The 19324-nt window shown below is 46.7% G+C and overlaps 1 protein-coding gene and 1 long non-coding RNA gene across 5 annotated transcripts in view; one reads left to right on the top strand and one right to left on the bottom strand.

The window, feature by feature from the left end:
- Positions 1-6390, bottom strand: part of LOC116474197 (uncharacterized) — an 82573-nt gene extending 76183 nt beyond the window's left edge. The window contains exon 1 of the long non-coding RNA XR_004249628.1: positions 6145-6390. This is a non-coding gene — a long non-coding RNA (uncharacterized LOC116474197). The remainder of the gene's footprint in view (positions 1-6144) is intronic.
- A 1341-nt stretch (positions 6391-7731) lies between these two features.
- Positions 7732-19324, top strand: part of TLE1 (TLE family member 1, transcriptional corepressor) — a 105070-nt gene continuing 93477 nt past the window's right edge. For 2 of the 4 annotated variants that reach the window (XM_032164367.2, XM_032164370.2), the window contains exons 1-4: positions 7732-7890; positions 8697-8797; positions 10236-10299; positions 10412-10456. In XM_032164367.2, coding sequence (XP_032020258.1) covers positions 7867-7890; positions 8697-8797; positions 10236-10299; positions 10412-10456 — 234 coding nt within the window. In that variant the 5' untranslated portion in view covers positions 7732-7866. The remainder of the gene's footprint in view (positions 7891-8696; positions 8798-10235; positions 10300-10411; positions 10457-19324) is intronic. The other 2 variants (XM_032164365.2, XM_032164368.2) reach the window with 1 other exon arrangement.

The raw sequence follows: 19324 nt of genomic DNA, 5'->3' as shown, positions 1-19324 counted from the left end.
GTCGAGCTAAATGCTAAACTGAATGAATTTTTTTAAAAAGTGTAGGATCCCAACTTTTCTCAGACTTTAGAACGGGTTAAAAAAATAAAAAGAAGGCCGGGCGCGGTGGCTCACGCCTGTAATCCCAGCACTTTGGGAGGCCGAGGTGGGTGGATCACGAGGTCAGGAGATCGAGACCATCCTGGCTAACACGGTGAAACCCCGCCTCGACTAAAAATACAAAAAATTAACCGGGTGTGGTGGCGGGCGCCTGTAATTCCAGCTACCCGGGAGGCTGAGGCCGGAGAACGGCATGAACGCAGGAGGCGGAGGTTGCAGTGAGCCGAGATGGCGCCACTGCACTCCAGCCTGGGCGACAGAGCGAGACTCCATCTCAAAGAGGGGGAGGACAAACTTCACTGAGATCTCTTATTATGGTCTGAACTCCAGGCAGTGTTTCATCAAGCCCCAAAATACTGTCCTTGCTTTTCTGGGGCATCTCGCTGGTAGACAGGGAAAGCTCTGGCAGAAAGGCCCGCTGCTTGAACTACTTCAAAGAAACTAATCATGAATATATCCTATTGGTGTGAAAATCCCAAATTAATCAGGTAACATTAACACATAGGAGTGCGTCGTACATGTGCATTAGTTGTAAACAGACTTGGTCGGGCGTGGTGGCTCACGCCTGTAAACCCAGCACTTTGGGAGGCTGAGGCAGGCGGATCACGAGGTCAGGAGTTCGAGACCAGCCTGGCCAACACGGTGAAACCCCGTCTCTACTAAAAATACAAAAATTAGCCGGATGTGGTGGTGGGCGCCTGTCATCCCAGCTACTGGAGAGGCTGAGGTAGGAGAATTGCTTGAACCTGGGAGGCGGAGGTTGCAGTGAGCTGAGATCGCGCCACTGCACTCCAGCCTGGGTGACAGAGCAAGACTCCGTCTCGGGGGGAGGGGAAAAAAGATGTAAACAGACTTAGAAGGGGCATTAACAGGCAGAAGAACGTGGTACAATGGGATTTATATCTGCACTGCTATGATTGCTTCTAAACACATGCTATTTTGGACTGGTATCTTTCTCGACATATAGACTTAAATAAACAAACGTGCGGCCGCAGCTGAGGTGGTGTTCTTCTGCAGGCCTCAGACACAGTCAAGCGTTTTTTTTTTTTTTTGGATTTTTTTTTGGGGGGTCCCCGGGGGAAGGGGAAGAGGGGGAGGGGGGAGAGGGGAGGGGGGTGGAGGGAGGAGAGGGGAGGGGAGGGGAGAGGAGAGGAGAGAGGGGAGGGGAGGGGAGGGGAGGGGAGAGGAGAGGAGAGGAGAGAAGAAGAGAGAGGAGAAGAGAAGAGCAGTCAAGCGTTTTTAAAAACGTGATTGGTGGGCTAAGAAGTTTATCCACCTGGTTCCTCAAATTCTCAAACAGTTTATTTGAATACTGAGTGAATAGCTAATCTTGTACAAGTTCTGGGGCTTTAACAAGGTAAACGAATGGGTGGGCTGTGAAAGTAAACACTGCATTTCCTCCCAGGCTCACCCTAGCTTCCAAAATTCCTCTCCCTCACTCCTTTCACTCTCCCCAGCCTTGTGGTTCCCAAGCTTGGTCTCTCGTATCCTGTAAAAGTACTGAAATTGAAAAGGAGACACTTTTAATTATAAGTACTACAGTAATGAATTCAAGTACACTCGTTTATCATAAAGGGCCTTCCCATCTGTCTCTAAAGTATACTTAAAAATGCTGTGTATTTGATAACATTAGCACCAAGCATCTTCCACATGTTAATATCCAGCGTTTTAGATGTTCGCTCCCCGCATCTCAAAAGACCTCACAGTGCTGGTTCCAGAAACAGCATTTATCTCTCGGTGTTTGGGAGTGCCTGTGTGGCCTCTTTCTAATTTATTTGCACTCCAGTCCTTGGGGATCTCATCACAATCCCGGTAGGCAAAGGGAGATTAGGGAATAGGGCTGTCTGCTTCTCCCCACTCTGACAGAGAAGGGAAAACAACTTCCCCAAGTCCCTCAAGTTCTTCTGGCCACTGTACAAATTGTTCTTGAGCATGGAGGGTTTCCAAAAGCCCTAATTAGCAACTCACAGCAAACATTTCTTTGCATTAGCTAATGATCCGGCTGCACTTGTAAGCAAACAGAACCAACATATCTAATCAATGCTGAAAAACCAACCAAATGCCTATTAAACATCTGGATGTAATTTTCTAGTTAGAACAAAATGAAAACATATGCAGGTTCCTTTGATCTTCGTCTTAACAAAGAAATTGTTGATAAAAAAGCATACTGGTCAGTCAATGTGTCATTTTCATAAAGTCTGCTCATTTCTCTTCAAATGCTCCCAGTTTAATTTAGTTGGTTTCCTGCAATCTCTAATTTTACCATATTGTGTGAAACCGCAAGAGATTCTTTGGAAGTGATTTTATTTGAGGTTTTACTGCTGCATGGATCTGCTACTGATTTTTTTTTCCTTCTCTGCCTTCTTCCCTTAACCTCCATAACCATCTTGCCCTTTTCTTTGGTAAAGGAGTGGGGGAGAAAAAAGATTACAAAGCAATGCTGGGAAAAATTCTTCTGGATCCTACATTCTTAGGTTTAAGAAAACTCTCAATTAAAAAAAAAAAAAAAAAGGTGGGGCGGGGTGGCTCACGCCTGTAATCCCAGCACTTTGGGAGGCCAAGGCGGTCGGATCACCTGATGTTAGAAGTTCGAGACCAGCCTGGCCAACATGGTGAAACCCTGTCTCTGCTAAAAATACAAAAATTAGCCGGGCGTGGTGGTACACGCCTGTTATCTCAGCTGCTCAGGAGACTGAGGCACATGAATCGCTTGAACCTCGGAGGCGGGGGTTGCAATGAGCTGAGATCGCACCACTGCACTCCAGCTTGGGCGACAGAGCAAGACTCTGACTCAAAAAAAAAAAAAGAAAAAAAACGTCAAATGAGGAAATGTATAAGCAATAATTCTCAGCTAAAAGGAAGAGAACACAATAAAAGTGGTCTGTTAAAAACTATAATTATTGGCCAGACGTGGTGGCTCACACCTGTAATCCCAGCACTTTGGGAGGCTGAGGAGGGCGGATCACGAGGTCAGGAGTTAGAGACCAGCCTGGCCAACAAGGTGAAACCCCGTCTATACTAAAAATGTAAAAATTAGCCGGGTGTGGTGGCACACGCCTGTAGTCCCAGCTACTCGGGAGGCTGAGGCAGGAGAATCTTGAACCCAAGAGGCAGAGGTTGCAGTGAGCTGAGATGGCACCATTGCACTTCAGCCTGGGGGACAGACTCCGTCTCAAAAAAAAAAAAAAATTATTATTATTTCAAATAAAAAAGTAATAGATTTAAAAGGTGTCTAGTTGCTACGATCGGCATCCATAATTTTTCCTATTTTGTTTAGTATCTGTACTAGATAACATCTAGCTTTTGTAATTACTTAGGGTATTGCTGAGTTGAAAATTTGATAATCAGCAACAAATGAATGGGAATATATCCACATATGCATCAAAAGAAAATGAACAAGCTGACAATCTTTCTGTTTCTCTGCAGAGCATAAAAAGGATACTGTGTTTTTCAGAGAAAATTTCCAGTGGAAGCATCATACATTTCACGTAAAAACATCATTGACATATGAATGTTAAAGGTAAAGAAGATTATGGTTAACAGGCTTTAAATGGAAGACCAAAATTATAGATTTCACGAGGAGGACTATTTTCTTTTAAACAGGCTGTAGGCAATCTGCACATATATTATTTATTTAAAACATAAGATTAAAGCTACTTGACTGTTTAAACACCATCATTTGTAATGCAGTTTGATGAGAGTTTTGTAGCATAATTATTACAGCATGACAATCATGGAGAAAATATGACCTTGAAAAGGGCAGAGCCTTCTCCCACTCTGCCAGACGATGCTCTAAATGGGAAAAAAAGGCTTCAAAAACCAAAACCAACCATTTTTATGCACACAATTAAAGGCCTTCCAATTTTAAATTCACAATGCTCTGTAGATACTATAGATACTACATCATAAGGAAATCAGAAGGCCTGGTGTTTCAAACTCTATTGGCAAGGAAAGACTAGTTAAAAGAGAATTTCTAGTGTTTACTCATGGCAGACTGGGAAATATGGTGAGCAGACACATTGTCTGTGAGTAGTTATATTAGAGAACATTTAAAGATGCCTTAGAACTGATTTTGAGGGCAGCGGGGTGGGGAAAGAAGAGAAGTAGCAACATTTTTGCCCCATCTCAAAGCATATTTTAATGGCTCTGTTTAAACTTAATGAGAGTGTGCCAGTTATTCAACATACCACGTAAAACCTGGGTAAGCCGGGGAGGAGTATCAGTTGCTCCAGTTGTCACAGCATGTATACAAGCATACATGTGGCATCCAAGCACTTTCTATCCAGTCCTGGAGCTGATTATGGGATGAACTGGTCGCAGACTGGTATATGTGGCTCAATCACTAGATGATTTCAAGGAAAACAGGTTGCTAAAGGCCCTGGGATCCTATGATTCCAAAACGTCCTGTATGTCGAGCAAAACTCACATCATCACCAAATTTAACCAAGGAAAGTGAGGCAGTGCTTTCTTCTTGTTCGTTCTGCATGTTAGCAAAATGAATAATACAGCCGCCTTCCCAACTGTACTTAATGAGAACACCACAAAGCTACAATGCCCAACTTGTTTAAGAATTTACCATGGCTTCGTAGAGACTGGCTAAAATCGCTTTTTTATTTTTTCATTTATAATTGATATTTGGGAGTGATGCAATTATAGACAAATCAATATCATACATATTTAAAAACAACTCCAACGGTGAAATGTATTATCTAAAACGACTTCTAAAACTATTTCAAGAAAAAGATCTCTGTAAAAGCACATCTTTAAATAAAATGTATGTCTGTTTAAATAAGCTCCTTCCCATAAGCCTCTTGAAGGTAAAATAATAAAATAATAACGTGGGGGTTATTAATACCAAAAACTTAACTAGTTTCCAACATAAGATAAATAGTTGTCCAAGATGCGCCCTTATGGAAGAAGTTACCACCGTTCGGCTAAGCCAGCATTATTCACTCACTGCTCATGTGGAAGTAGCTCCATTGGACTGTTCTTCAAACAAAAGTATAAATGCAGCAATACTGACGGTTTTCTGCTGTGTATTTAGAGACATACACAAAAACCGAAGACTCTCAGCATTAATTATACAGCATGTCTTGATTATTACAATCTCAAAATCCCTTTTAACTCAAGTTCCACTTCATAAGAACCTTAGCCACGTCATTTACCTAACTCTTAGCTCTTCACACAGCTCAGCTCAGGAGTACCACCCAGACTATGGGGGTGGGGTGTGCGGGACAGGTTTTTCAGGTCTCAGTGCTGGTTTATTACATTGTCTCTCTTTGTTCCCAGGAATTGGAAACAGACTCGTGGTCTTGTAGCTGAGAGGCTCCTAAAAACCTCAGCCGCTCCCCTCCTCTCCCAACACAGCGAAGTCAGGACTTTTAAGACGAAGACCTGGGATGTCGCGCCCCGGGCAAAACGTCTCATCTGCGGACACGCGTGCCTTGTTCTGGCAGCACCCTGGGAATCCTTCCCGCCAAACGGGACAGGACGATTTTTTTGAAAAGTGGCTTGAAATCCTGCAATAAAAATCAAATCCTACCACTTTGGGTGCAAAGGGGGTGGGTGGGGTGGGAGGACATCATAGTCGTCTTTGCGGCTGGTGTACCTACGCCAACCGTGGGGTTGCTCATTTACGCATTTCCAACTAAGTGCACAGTCCACTCCCTCTCGTACATCCGTAAAAAGGCAGCTCAAGGAAAAACAAACCTCAGATAAATTTTTGAATGTGGCCTCACTCTAAGAGTAGCATCAAACAAGGGGTCCAGCACTGAAAAACACATTTGCTCGAATTACCTAAAGCCCCCCCCTCCGCCTCCAAAAAGAAACTCCGCAGCTAGTCTCTGAGTTACTTTCACTTAGATCTGAGGATTTTCATTAAAGGGAAAAGTGAGCAAGTGGCAGGATTTTTGCTAACTCGAGCCCCCAGCTTCCTCGGCTGCCTGCTCGCCAGTCCCTCCCGCTAGCGCGCGCCCGCGCGCTCTCTAGCCAGCCCCACGTTACTTTGATTGACAGCCCAGCCCCGCCGCTCTCCTTCCCACCGACCTTCCCATCATCAGTGCCAATCTCCGCGAATCGCCGCTTCCCATTGGCTGGTTTTGGCGTCCCGCGGCTCCTCCAGGAACAGTTCCTCACCAAGCCCGGGAGGACGCGGCTGGCGGAGGAGGGGCCGGGGTGGGAGGGGAGACCGAGGAGACGGCGGAGATGGAAGCGAGAGGAGGGGGGAGGGAGCACGCCCCGTCCGGCGCTGCGCGGCCATAGGCTCCGGGGAAGAGCGCGTCAGCGCCCCACGTTGGTTGCAGCGCACTCGATTGGCTGATGCGGGCCTCCTGCCCCCCCGCCCCCCCAACCTCCCGGGCCCACGTCCCCCGCCGGCTCCGTGCTCTCGCCCCCCGCCCGAGCGGGGCTGGGCGGGGCCGGCGCTGGTTAGCTCCGGAGTGTGAAACCGCGTGTTAATGTAACCGGCGCGAGAGGCGCGGGCGGCGGCGGCGGCGGTGGGAGCGGCGGCTGCAGGAGCAGCAGCAGCAGAAGCAGCGGCGGGTACTCTTGTGCCCCGCGTCCCGGAGGCAGCCGACTGCGCCACCCCACCCTCGCACGGCCGGGCAGGACCCGCGCCACCAGCTCGGACCTCCGTCGTCCCGCGGCGACCAAAACCCCCGCTGGCCCCACCGCTGTGACTACTCCGGACTCGCCCGCAGAGTTTGCCCGCCGGGGAGGGTGGCCGATTGGCGGAGCGCACTCCTGCTGTTTTCCCCACCATCTCCTGGATGTCGTCCCTCGGGTGGTGAGAGAACTTTGCAGTGGGCTGGAGCGCCCTTTGCGGAGAAGCACACGAAGGTGAAGGAAGGAAAGAAGACCGAGGAAGAAGGGGCTCGGAAGAAGGGTCCGGAGCGGCCGGGCCGGCCGTGCAGGGCGAGTGCGCGCGAGGCGCGGCGCCCTGATGCTCCCCGGGCTCGAGGAGCAGCGGGCACTTGCGGGACTGCTCTCGGTGGAGTAGCCCCGTCGGGCCCGGAGGGTTTGTGCAACCGCGGAGAACACCGAGTGTTGGTCGCACGGGGCGTGCCGAGCCGCCTCCCGGCGCGCCCTCCGCACTTTCCCCGCCTCGTCATCCCTCGCTCCCCGGCCAGCAGCCTCCGCCGCGTCCTCAACCTCGCTCCCCTTTGCGTCCCGGGAGCCTGCGAGCACCTGGCCGAAGGCGCAGCCGAGTCTTGCGGGAGTCGCCCCGAAAGCGTCGGGTTTGTGTGGGGTTAGCGGGGGCCGCCGCGCCACCTGCACCTCGCCCTCCGCCGCCTCGGGGAAAACCCGAAGAGGAGGCGGACCAGGAGAAGAGCAAAGAAAAGCAGCCCGTCTGGATTTGTTTGCCCAGGACTGGCGCCGCGCACGCGGATCGCCGAGGGGAGTGCGGTCGGAGTCACCGCGCCCCCGCCTCCCCGCCCGGGCGGCTGAGGCCGGGGGGTTGGAGCGCTGCCCCCGCGCACAGTCCCCGAGCGCCCGACGTCTGCGCGCAGGTTATTGAAGCAGTTGGGCCTGGGGCGCCCACTAATGTGGCCCTGAGGGCCAGAGCCCGCACCGACGGGAGCTGGAGCCGGAGCAGCTGCGGGCGCCGAGTGGCCGGTGCGCCCGGCCGAGCGCGCCTGCGTGCGTGGCCAGCGCGCTCCCCGCTTCTGCCTGGCTTTCCGGCTTCAATTTTCCTCGGCGGGATTAAAGTTGGAAATTGACCGGAGAATTGAGTTGCCGGGGAACAGAGCCCCGGCCGCCGCCAGAGCAATGTTCCCGCAGAGCCGGCACCCGGTGAGGCGCGGCTGGGTGGTGGTGGTGGTGGGGGGGGGGGGGCGGCAGGAGCGTTGGGGAGGCGCTTCTCCCGGGCGGTAGGGAGACTGGTGGCTTCTGCGGCCCGGCGGACCCTCTCGCCTTCAGCGATGTAAGGCTGGGGAGGTCTGGGGCCCTCTCTTCCTGGGGTGGGGAGTGGGCCGAAACTCTTAATTTTCTCCCTCCCTTTGGGCTCCTTCCTACTTGACATCTATACCGAGCGGACAGGGGCGCTGGGGAAGGCTGGGGTTTCTCTCCTGCAGCCATATCCCCCCGACCTTACCCGAGTGGGGGCAGGGCGCCCCCCCCCTTTGTTTCTCGTCTCGCCTATTTACATGTCAATGCGGCCCCGGTTCCGGTGCGTCTGGAGGTGGCCCTGGCGACTCGGGGAATGGGGAGCGTAAAGGAGTTGTTTTTCTCCTCTGGTCCCCGGGGTCATTATCGCCCCCGTGGGGGAAGGGGCGGCGACACCGACAATCTGGCCTGGTCTTCCCAGGCCGCCGGGGAGCCCCCTTCCCTTTGGCCTGGTGACCCGGGCGCACTTAGCGCAATCCGCCCTGGAGGCTGGGAAGAGCTTCCGAGAAGCCTCTTTACAAGCCGGGGCCCGGGGAGGGTCCACTTTCCCCCTCCCCAAAGTGAAGGGCAAACTCGAGTTTGGGGCCTCGTTTTCAGCCACTTCTAACTTTATTTTTTGTTTATGTCCCACCCTTTCTTGCCTTCTGTGACTTACTGCTTTATTCATCCGCCCGCATTCCCGTCCCTCGGTCCCCCTCGCTGGTCGCCCCCAGACGCCGCACCAGGCTGCAGGCCAGCCCTTCAAGTTCACTATCCCGGAGTCCCTGGACCGGATTAAAGAGGAATTCCAGTTCCTGCAGGCGCAGTATCACAGGTGCGTGTCCGGCCGCGCCAGGCGGGTGGTCGCGGGCGTCCCGGTGCCCCTGGTCGCCCAGCCGGGTGGCGGCGGCGCCTGTACTTAGTTCTTGCGTCCAGGCGGTGGCGTGTGGAGTCTCAGTTAAGACCTGTCATTCAAGTTACCCCCTTTCCTGGTTCTTCCCGGGCCGCCTCTTCTCTTGTCTCCTCCTCCTCCCATTGTTTCCCTTTTGCCGGTTTGCACTGTTCCAGGGAGTCCTTTTTCATGTCTTTAGGAGTTGCATGAGAATCGTCAATATTTACGCTTCATGTATTTATTTTTCAACAGACTGAGCTGAAACATTGGTTCAATCGATGTCTCAGTCCTGGAGTGTGGGTTCAGGGAAGCAAAGCCATGTTGAAATCACTGTTTGTCATACTAGAAAATTGGGTTTTCTGAGGCAAAGTCCGTTAAGGAAGGCTAGATGCTTATAACATTGCCCATCATTGGTGATGGTGAGGGAGGTGGGTATAATAGTATGCAGAAGAAAGCTCACCTGCTTTGGCGTCATTTCGGATTGGTTTGGACAGGATGAGAGAGGGGAGTCACATTTATATCCATCTCAGCCTTAGTTTCTTCGAGTAATGAGACTTACCTTCAAAGGACTTATAAATTTTTGTAAAATACTCTGCCAGTAGTGAACTTCCCAGAAAGGTTAGTTTCTTTCCCTTGCTCCTATGAAGTTTTACCTGATTCTAACTCAGAAATAACTGTATTGACATTTTTTGCTTTTGTCATGCTTGAGAAAAAGCACACAGATGAGGCCAAATGGCTTGGGTGTGAATTTTCTTACTTTGTCAGGGGATTTCTCATTATTGACCTTTTGTCTACTTGTAGATAATATCTCTGCAGCTTGAGGCATACTTGCACACACCGTGTTTACCCAGCAGGGAGAACTTCAGCCCACTTTATTGCAGTAGCTACTTGACATATTTTGGCAGGGATTTAAAAACCAAAGGTTTTGGAAGGGACCAGCAATTGTAGGAGTGACTTAACAGATAGGATTTTCAAACCTAGAGACCGTTTGAGTTGGCAAAGATGGCACAGCCTATGCCTAAGGGTGAAGATTGTGCAAGGGCCGGATTTTGGTGGAGTCCAGAGAAACAAACTGATGCAGGAAGGTAGGGCGCAGATGACCATGAGGAGGAATCAGTTAGACGTTCTGACAGATTTTTTTCATTCTTGTCATCTAACCAGATAGGCACCAAGAAGAATGGTAGCTGAATGGACACCTTGTATTGTTCACATTATTCCTTTTCCCTATTAAATGCAAGGACAAAGCTTTTGGGTGTTTACCTAGATAGTTTATGGCTTTTCCAAATTGGTCTGTGTTTCTACTTGAAGTGCAAATATGTGAGGCAGATGTTAAAACAAGTGACATAATGTTTACATTAAGTTGCCTGTTTTGTTTTCGTAGCCTTAAATTGGAATGTGAGAAACTGGCAAGTGAAAAGACAGAAATGCAGAGGCACTATGTGATGGTAGGTATCAAAGATTGGACTTTTTCCTTTTTCATATAATATTAGCAAACGTGTTAGCAGAGTACAAAAAACATGAGTTAATGAAGTGCTTGATTCTTTTTTCTCTTTACAGTATTACGAAATGTCTTATGGATTAAACATTGAAATGCACAAACAGGTAAGCTTCAAGCTGGAATGAGAAATCAGTTCATGTGATTTAATAATGCTGGCTTTGTTCTCAGTAGTGGGCTCTAGGGTTGGGGGTTTGTATGCTATTTTTCTGCCTTGGTTTCCTGTCCTGTGGATTGATGGTAGTATTCTGCAGCAAGGGTTACTTCTTGATAATTACAAGTGTTTAAATGACTAGGAGAGGGAGAGGTGTTTTGGAAATATAAACTAGCCTGTTTATTGGCAGATAGGAATTGAGACCTGAGTTTACTTTTCCACCTGTATAGATTTATCCTCTTGAAAGGGCTGGGTATCTTCTAGAGTTGCTGAAGTTTAGAATAGTTAATGTTTTTGTGCTGTTTTGCAAGGAAGTATGGACCTGTTGGGGGGAACGAAGGGTATTCAGGAGTTTCTTTAATCATAGTAATCAAGGTATATGACTATCTGTGGAGTATTCTTTATGCTTTGGGGCTGTGTGAAGCAACAGTCAGGATTAGTGGCTTATTAGCAAACAAATTTTTGAAAAATTTCTCAGTTGTTGCAGGTTTGGATGTGAAAAAAACATCTTTTTATGGCCAGAGCATATGTTGGGAGTTGCTTCAGTCCTAGTGGTTTTAAAAGCATGAGAAGATGAGTGACTGGAAAGCTCTAGCAATGACTATGAGTTTGCAAGTTCCCATAAAATTCACACTTATGGCTACTATAATGGTGTATAAAAAGAGTATTGAGCTGGAACAAGGCACTAAGGACCTCATAAGAGAAGAAAAGCTAAATGATTGCTCAGCCCAAAGGACCCTCGATTGAGTAGTCATTGTCTGCCAAAGAAAGCATTAATGGCAGGGTGTAAGTATTCTGGAGATATGCTGACATTCACTTTTTCATCAAGACGCTGGCACAATAAGTCTTTTAGAAATCGATTGCCTCTTAAAAAATTATCATCAGATGAAGTTGCACAGTTGGACACATTTCAAAGTGCAACAATACAATTCTTACTTGATGTATATGTGCTGTTTCATCTCAAACCCTTGTTTCATTAAATTAAAGAGCATGGCTGACCGGCTGGGGCACAGTGGAGAAATTGATTAGTTCAGCCTTCAGATCTTCCTTATATTCAAAGACTTTCATTAAGCAAGTGTGTTTCAGAGTTGAATTCTGCTTTTGTAACTCTGCACTCTTTGATTTTTAATTCATCATAGATTTCATAATGTTAAGTTATCGTGTACATTAGATCTGTTCTCAGATTTGTGTTTGGAAAGAGATTGTGATGTTCAGGGCCTTTTATTAATAATGTAATTGGGCCTTTAAAAATGCAGATTTTACTATGATTTACAAAGTTGGTAGCCTACTTTATGTTGGGTTTATGCCTTTGTTTTTGGGTGTTTCTCAATGGCTAGTGCCTTATTCAGGCACTTGTAACTTGTTGATAGTAAATGGGCTAGAAGATCTATGGCTAACATCTATCGTCATTTAAGTGAATTATGCAAATAAACTTGGCCTAGGCGGTTTAATCTTTTTTTTTTTTTTTTAAGTTACTCTGAAGGGCCCTTTTTTTTGGATAACAGATATTATGGAAGAGTAAGAGGAGACTGAGCTTTTTCTTAAACCCATAAACTCAAAGGATTTAATAACCTCATTGACTCTTTTACAAGGGAACACCACCTCAGTGTGATGCTATATGCTGGTGCTGGGTTTATTGGAGGAGCTAAAAGAGGTGTGTAATTCTTCTGGGTTCCTGTAGGTTATGTGGCGGGATGACCTCTTCTTTATCATGTAGGGAGAAGGGGTGAAGTGGGTCAGAAGCACCATGGTGTGAGAATAGTTTTCTAATGAGTTTCTATACAGCATGAGGCATTTGTGGCTATATGCTATCTGTCCGTGAGCCTGTATACATTAATAATGTGCTGTGTATAATTGGCTTAGCAATTTGAAAAACGTGAAAAGCTGAGAGACACCATGTTCTTCATAGTAGGGTACTGAGCCTCCTGAAATTTAGTTGATATTGGAAATGCTGACAGACCCTTAACTAGAGTGCTGTGCAAAGTAGTGCTATAATTCAGTTTAAAGTGGCCTTACATTTGAAAAACATCCTTCTGAATGTCACACATTAATAAAAAGTTCTGAGGAGGCATTTGGTGCAGCTAGTAATCATAATTCTTATTAAAACTGGTGACGTCTGGCCCCCAGGGTGTAGCCAAGCTCAAATTGATGCTTTTTGCCGCCTGATCACCAGCATGGCCTAAGTGCTCATTATATTGTAGAGAGGGCCTTTGGAGCTCTCATTAGATTTGACAGGAATTCTCTCTAGGGGGAAACTGGGCATTAGTGAGACTCCTGACAGGCTGAAATTATTCCTGCTTTATGGCTTATAACCAAATGCTAGCAAGACATCATCAGGGGACACTAAAAATTGTCATTTCTGACAACATCTTTGTTACTTAAAAAAAAAAAAAAAATGCAGTGATGGGGAAACTTTCCATACAGAGAGCTTTAATGCTGTTAAGATTTGTCTCCAGTGTGACGACCACTCTCCCTTCCCACCTTTCAACGGGTTTGTCGAAGGAGTGAGTTCTAGAGATTTCAGTGTCAAATCTCACTGCTGATTTTCCTGTCTGGAAGTTTTAAAGTGAAAGTGCGTCCAAATCAAGAATGGTATAATTGTGGTTTCCTTCCCTGGTGTGGTGCCCACAGCCCATGTTTACGTTGTGTCAACACTTCCTGATAAGCCTTCCCCTTACTTTGTCTGCTCCCGTTTGTGGCGCGTTACCCGTTACCGAAAAGGCAATGAAACAGGAATGGTAATAGATACTTAAGTCTTTTATGGTAGCACTAAGAATATTTTTTTTTTAGAAGCTTTTATATATCCCTGCCTGCCCGTCTTTATCTGTGTGGATGGTAAACTCTAGATATCTCCATACAGTAGAGGTAGACAATGTCTCATGGAAAATTGAGGCAGTTCTGAGTGTCAGGGTGCATTAAAACCATCAGAGTGTTAGAGTGCATTGAAAAACAGCAAGTCGGTGTGAGCCTGGTGGTTTGCATAGCTGTGCCTAGTGTGTGTATGGTGGCGTGATCTTTAAATGTTTTTATCTGTCATATGGTTTGATATTACCTCATTTGATATTTTTGGGAACAAGATGTACTGTAAATGCACACATAAGCCTTATTTTAGCCCACTCGTGTATCTTTTCAGCGTGCTGATGAAGCCATGCTATAAATTGTCATTGGTGGCTTTAATTTGCACAGTAATGAACAGTTTTCAATGTGATTTGTCTTCTGTGACCTCCATAGGCATCCTCCAGAGTAGACTGAGTAGGTGTTTTGCTCTACCCACAGCTGTGTGCATGTGTTCAGAGTCTGGGACTTGCTCAAGGCCACGCATCTATTGAAGCTTGAGTTGGGTTGCCTCCTCCAGGGTTGTCTGTGCTGCTGCTGGTTTTTTTTTCTTTTTTCCTTTTTTTTTTTTTTGAGATGGAGTCTCGCTCTGTCCCCCAGACTGGAGTGCAGTGGTGCGATCTCTGCTTACTGCAACCTTTGCCTCCTGGGTTCAAGCAATTCTCCTGCCTCAGCCTCCCGAGTAGCTGGGATTACAGGTGTCCGCCACCATGCCCAGCTAACTTTTATTTTTTTTATTTTTTTTTGTATTTTTAGTAGAGAGAGGGTTTCACCCATGTTGGCCAGGCTGGTTTCGAACTCCTGACCTCAAGTGATCCACCTACCTTGGCCTCCCAAAGTGCTAGGATTATAGGCATGAGCCACCATACCCGGCCTGTCTGTGCTTCTTCCTGTCCCCTCATGCTGCCATCAGGAAGATGAGGTGGACCATGTCTCCCTAGTGCCCGCCTCTTCAGTTCTGACTCTTTGTGCTGATGAACTTCATGATTTATAAGACATTTCAGGGCTGGATGTATGTTCTAAAAGTTAGGAAAATCAGCAGTGCCGCTGACTGGTCTTTTTGGGGAGAGGAGGGTCACAGGCCATGGGTAGGTAAAACGTTGTATCCTACTGAGCAGTACTGTCCTCAGGTTAAAGTATGTTTAAGAAGAAACAAGTCAGGAATCCTGGTGGAGACCCAGTGATGGGGAGGTAGTTTGATCAGTCACTCTGTGCTTGTGTTCTGCTGAAGAACGGGCAGAGTGAGAGCATTGGGCTCTCCAGGATGGTGAAGAATTTTTTTTTTTTGAGACGGAATCTCGTTCTGTCGCCCAGGCCGGAGTGTGGTGGCTCAATCTCGGCTCACTGCAACCTCCGCCTCCCGGGTTCAAGCGATTCTCCTGCCTCAGCCTCCCGAGTAGTTGGGATTGCAGGAGTCCACCACCACGCCTGGCTAATTTTTTTTGTATTTTTAGCAGAGACGGCGTTTCACTGTGTTGGCCAGGCTGGTCTTGAACTCCTGACCTCAAGTGATCCCCCCCACCTCGGCTTCGCAAAGTGCTGGGATTACAGGCGTAAACCACTGTGCCCGACCGATAGTGAAGCATTTAAAAATAAATGAAAGGACTAGCTCTGAAAGGAAGGATGATATATTCTGCAATCCTGGTTTGGGAAGGGGAAAGAGCTCCATATGATATTTCAGCAAGCAACGTCTCCGGCCATGTAAATTTTGGAGTGAAACTGCTTTTACAGTTTTGATGTGTGCTTTAAAATTTCTCTTAGAAAAATGCGTCGTTCTTTAGTGGGTTTTTAAAAAAGTATTTAGATGGGACTGTTAGGGACTCACCTGTGGGATATTTCCTTAGATGTGATTCTTTTACTCTTTGCAAATTTTACCTTAGTGTTTTTTTTTTTTTTTTTTAACCATGTGTGTTTTTGTCTATAGTTTCTCACTTAGAGATTTTTTTCCCCCTAAGTCAACATCTCACACAGGGAAATGACTAGCTAGAGTATAGGCACTTGGAGTTAAGCTCCAGCAGGTGTTAATAATCTTGTCCTACAAAGAGGGTAGCTGTCATCAAGATTGGAGTGGTCCCCAAATTCATTAGCCAGGCCTGTTCTTTGCAAGCATAAGTTAAAAGAGATAAAGCTCTCTGTGCATTCAGAGCCTAGATTCCGAGGTGCAAGATTAGCCTTTGTTTCTTTTCTTTTTTTTTTTTTTTTTTTTTGAGACGGAGTCCTGCTCTGTCGCCCAGGCTGGAGTGCAGTGGCGCAGTCTCGGCTCACTGCAAGCTCCGCCGCCCGGGTTCACGCCATTCTCCTGCCTCAGCCTCTCCGAGTAGCTGGGACTACAGGCGCCCGCCACCACGCCCGGCTAATTTTTTGTATTTTTACTAGAGACGGGGTTTCACCATGGTCTTGATCTCCTGACCTCGTGATCCGCCCGCCTCGGCCTCCCAAAGTGCTGGGATTACAAGCGTGAGCCACCGCGCCCGGCCTAGCCTTTGTTTCTTATCAGCAAGCAGGACTGATCTCTCACCTCTCAGTCACCTTCCCCACCCTTCAGCGGTGGGCCAGTGGCTGGTTTTTGTCCTGGACTTGCACTGGAGTAAGGCAAGGGAGGCCCTGGGCACGGATTTTAAGGGGGTACCATCAGAAAACATAGTTATCACCATCAATACTTTGAAAATTCAAACGGAATGCCCCCAAAATCTTCAAGGAACAAAATGTCCAAATTTTGTATTAGGGCAGGATCCAACAGGGGGAGCTGGGAATAGGGTGAGGACAGGAGGTAGAGTCAGGCCATTGCAGGGCCACAGCGCCTCCCTTGCCTCCCCATCTTTCTGCGTTTGGTTACCTGTCCTGTGGGGAGTGGCCATGAACTATAGGCTCTGACTTGTTTCCGCTGTAGTTCATTGAAGTCATTTAATTGGGGATTTCCATTTGGGACTGGGCAAGTCACGAACACGTTCCCTGGCTGCAGTTCCCCTCTCTGTATAATGGGGGTTAGACTAGACAAAAGTCTGTTTGTTCCTCACATGGTGGGAGCCATCCCAGCATACACCCGCAGAACCCAGCACCTCGTGTGTGCAAACTGAGGAGCGTCCTTCGCCAGAGGGCTTAAGATGTTCTCCCAAATAGTGTTTATTAAGAAACAGAAAGAAAATCTGTTTCTTTAGTAAATATTTAAATAAATCATCTTGAGTGGTAGTTAAACTAAAAATATATTCAGTTACTGGCTCATGGAACCATTTTAAGTTTCCATGGATCTGAGTCTTTGCTGTTTTATTATTAAAACTTCTGTGGTCTCCAGAAGTGGATTAAAGGAGAGGAAACTGAGAAACTTACTGGCTTTCCTCAAAGCTTTGATTGATTCCATTTCCTACCCTCTCCCCTCCCCATTGCTTATTGTTGCCTCTGATTTTTAAAAATGGAAATTCTCACAACTAGTACCTTTACTGCAGGGTATTTAGTATAGTGGTTTTTAAGTAAATTTTAGACAGCTGTTTTTGTCGGTGGGCTTATTTGACAAGAATAGGCATCTATACCTTCAAAATACTCCTCACCAGAGTATTGTTCTGTGAATACGGTGTGATGTTTTAAGTGGAGCTAGGGTGCGCAGGTGTGGGCAGGGGGGAGAGACGTTTTCTGATTTTTTTTCCCCCCTGAGGTGTGGTTTGATCTGAAAAGTGAAATAAATTTGCACTGAAATTTTAACATAAATTAAGATATTCATGTATTGCCATTGACTTGATTTAACAAAAGTATGGTTTCTAAAATTGTTTGCAAAGGAATTATTTCAGAATTGCTGCTTGTATTTCTTCCTGAGCAGGGCCCACAGGGGAAAAAAAAAAAGAAAAAAAAATTGAAGAAAAATTTTTAAAATTACTGCTTGTAGACTACCCAGTCACCATAATATTTTTTAATGAAAATCCAGGCAGTGTTGATATGTGATTTTATCAAATAACCTGTTGTTTAGCAAAATTACATGTTTCATTATTTAACATTTAATTTTCTTCCTTTTTTTTTTTTTAATGGAGATAGAGTCTTAATCTGTCGCCCAGACTAGAGTACAGTAGCGCAATCTTGGTTCACTGCAGCCTCCGCCTCCTGGGTTCAAGTGATTCTCCTGCCTCAGCCTCTGGAATAGCTGGGATTACGGGCGTGCACCAGCACGCCTGGTTAATTTTTTTTAAATTATTTTTTGGTGGAGATGGGGTTTCTCCATGTTGTCCAGGCTGGTCTCAAACTCCTGGCCTCAAGTGATCCACCTTCCTCAGCCTCCCAAAGTGTTGGCATTACAGGTGTGAGACACTGGTCCCAGCCCCTAATTTTTTTTTTTCTTTGAGATGGAGTCTTGCTCTGTCGTCCAGGCTGGAGTACAGTGGCTCGATCTCGGCTCACTGCAACCTCTACCTCCCTGAGTAGCCGGGATTACAGGTGTGTGGGTTCAAGGGATTCCCCTGCCTCAGCCTTCCAAGTAGCTGGGATTACAGGCACGTGCCACCATACCCAGCTAATTTTTGTGTTTTTAGTATAGACGGAGTTTTGCCATGTTGGCCAGTCTGGTCTTGAACTTGTGGTTTCAAGTGAGCCACATGCCTCAGCCTCCCAAAGTGCTGGAATTAACAGGCGTGAGCCACTGCTCCCAGCCCCTAAATTTTTAATAATTACTAAGTTGCAAGCCAAGCATGTGGCTCATGCCTGTAATCCCAGCTCCAGAGGATCACTTGAGCCCAGGAGTTAGAGACCAGCCTGGCCAACATAGCGAGACCCTATCTCTACAATAAAAGATTAAAAAAAAAATAATTGGGCCTGGTGGTACAGACCTGTAGTACTAGCTAGTACTGGTGCTGAGTGAGGCAGGAGGATCTTTTGATCCCAGGAGTGGGGAGGTTATAGTGAGCTGTGATCACGCCTCTGTACTCTAGGATGGATGACACAAGCATGACCCTGTCTCAGAACATACAAACAATAAATTGTATTCTATTTACTTTCTTTGAAGCAATATAAAAATCCTAATGGTGGGCACAGTTGTTTATCCCCTCCCCTGTAAGCTCTCATAGTAGGTATAAACAGCTATTTATTTTAGTTTTTCTTGTAGTAGTATTTGCTACTTAGTCATTCTTTGACCGCAAAATACGTTAGCAGAAAAAGAGTAGGATACAAGTCACTCTTGGTAGAAGGAAAAAGCTGGGAGGAAAAAACAAATTCTGAAAATTGTATCCGTTGAATTAACTTTTTCATCTTCCAAACAGAGAAAAAACTAAGTGTGCTAGATGTACACCACTGTACGCTGGAAGGGATAGTTGTATAGGTAGCTTGCTGATCATCCGTGAAATCTATTCCCAGTGTACTAATGGATATTCGTTATCCATTAGATGAATTGGAATCAGTCTTTGAGAATGTAGGTGTGTTTGAGCTTGCGCGTCCAAATCTTGCAATTTGTCAAACTACTGAAATACATGTACCATGAGACTGGGTTTGGTATTAGCACCATGACTGATCTAAGTAGGTTACTAGTCTGTGATACTAGTCTAGGTATATGTACAACCTCTTGGTAAAAAGCTTGAGTGCGTTTACCTGAGTTGTTTACTTTTTTTTTTTTTTTTTTTGAGACGGAGTCTCGCTCTGTTACCCAGGCTGGAGTGCAGTGGCGTGATCTCAGCTCACTGAGGCAAGCTCTGCCTCCCGAGTTCACACCATTCTCCTGCCTCAGTCTCCCGAGTAGCTGGGATTACAGGCATCTGCCACCACGCCCGGCTAATTTTTTGTATTTTTAGTAGAGACAGGGCTTCACCGTGTTAGCCAGGATGGTCTCGATCTCCTGACCTCATGATCTGCCCGCCTCAGCCTCCCAAAGTGCTGGGATTACAGGTATGAGCCACTGCGCCCGGCCTGAGTTGTTTACTTCTAAATTTGTAAGGTCTTTTTTTTTTTTTTTGGGAGATGAGTCTCGTTCTGTCTCCCAGGCTGGAGTGCAGTGGCACAATCTCAGCTCACTGCA

This window comes from Hylobates moloch, unplaced genomic scaffold (genome assembly GCF_009828535.3).
Source record: "Hylobates moloch isolate HMO894 unplaced genomic scaffold, HMol_V3 SCAFFOLD_10, whole genome shotgun sequence".
NCBI classification, from domain to species: Eukaryota; Metazoa; Chordata; class Mammalia; order Primates; family Hylobatidae; genus Hylobates; species Hylobates moloch.
This window is presented reverse-complemented; position numbering and strand designations above follow the sequence as displayed.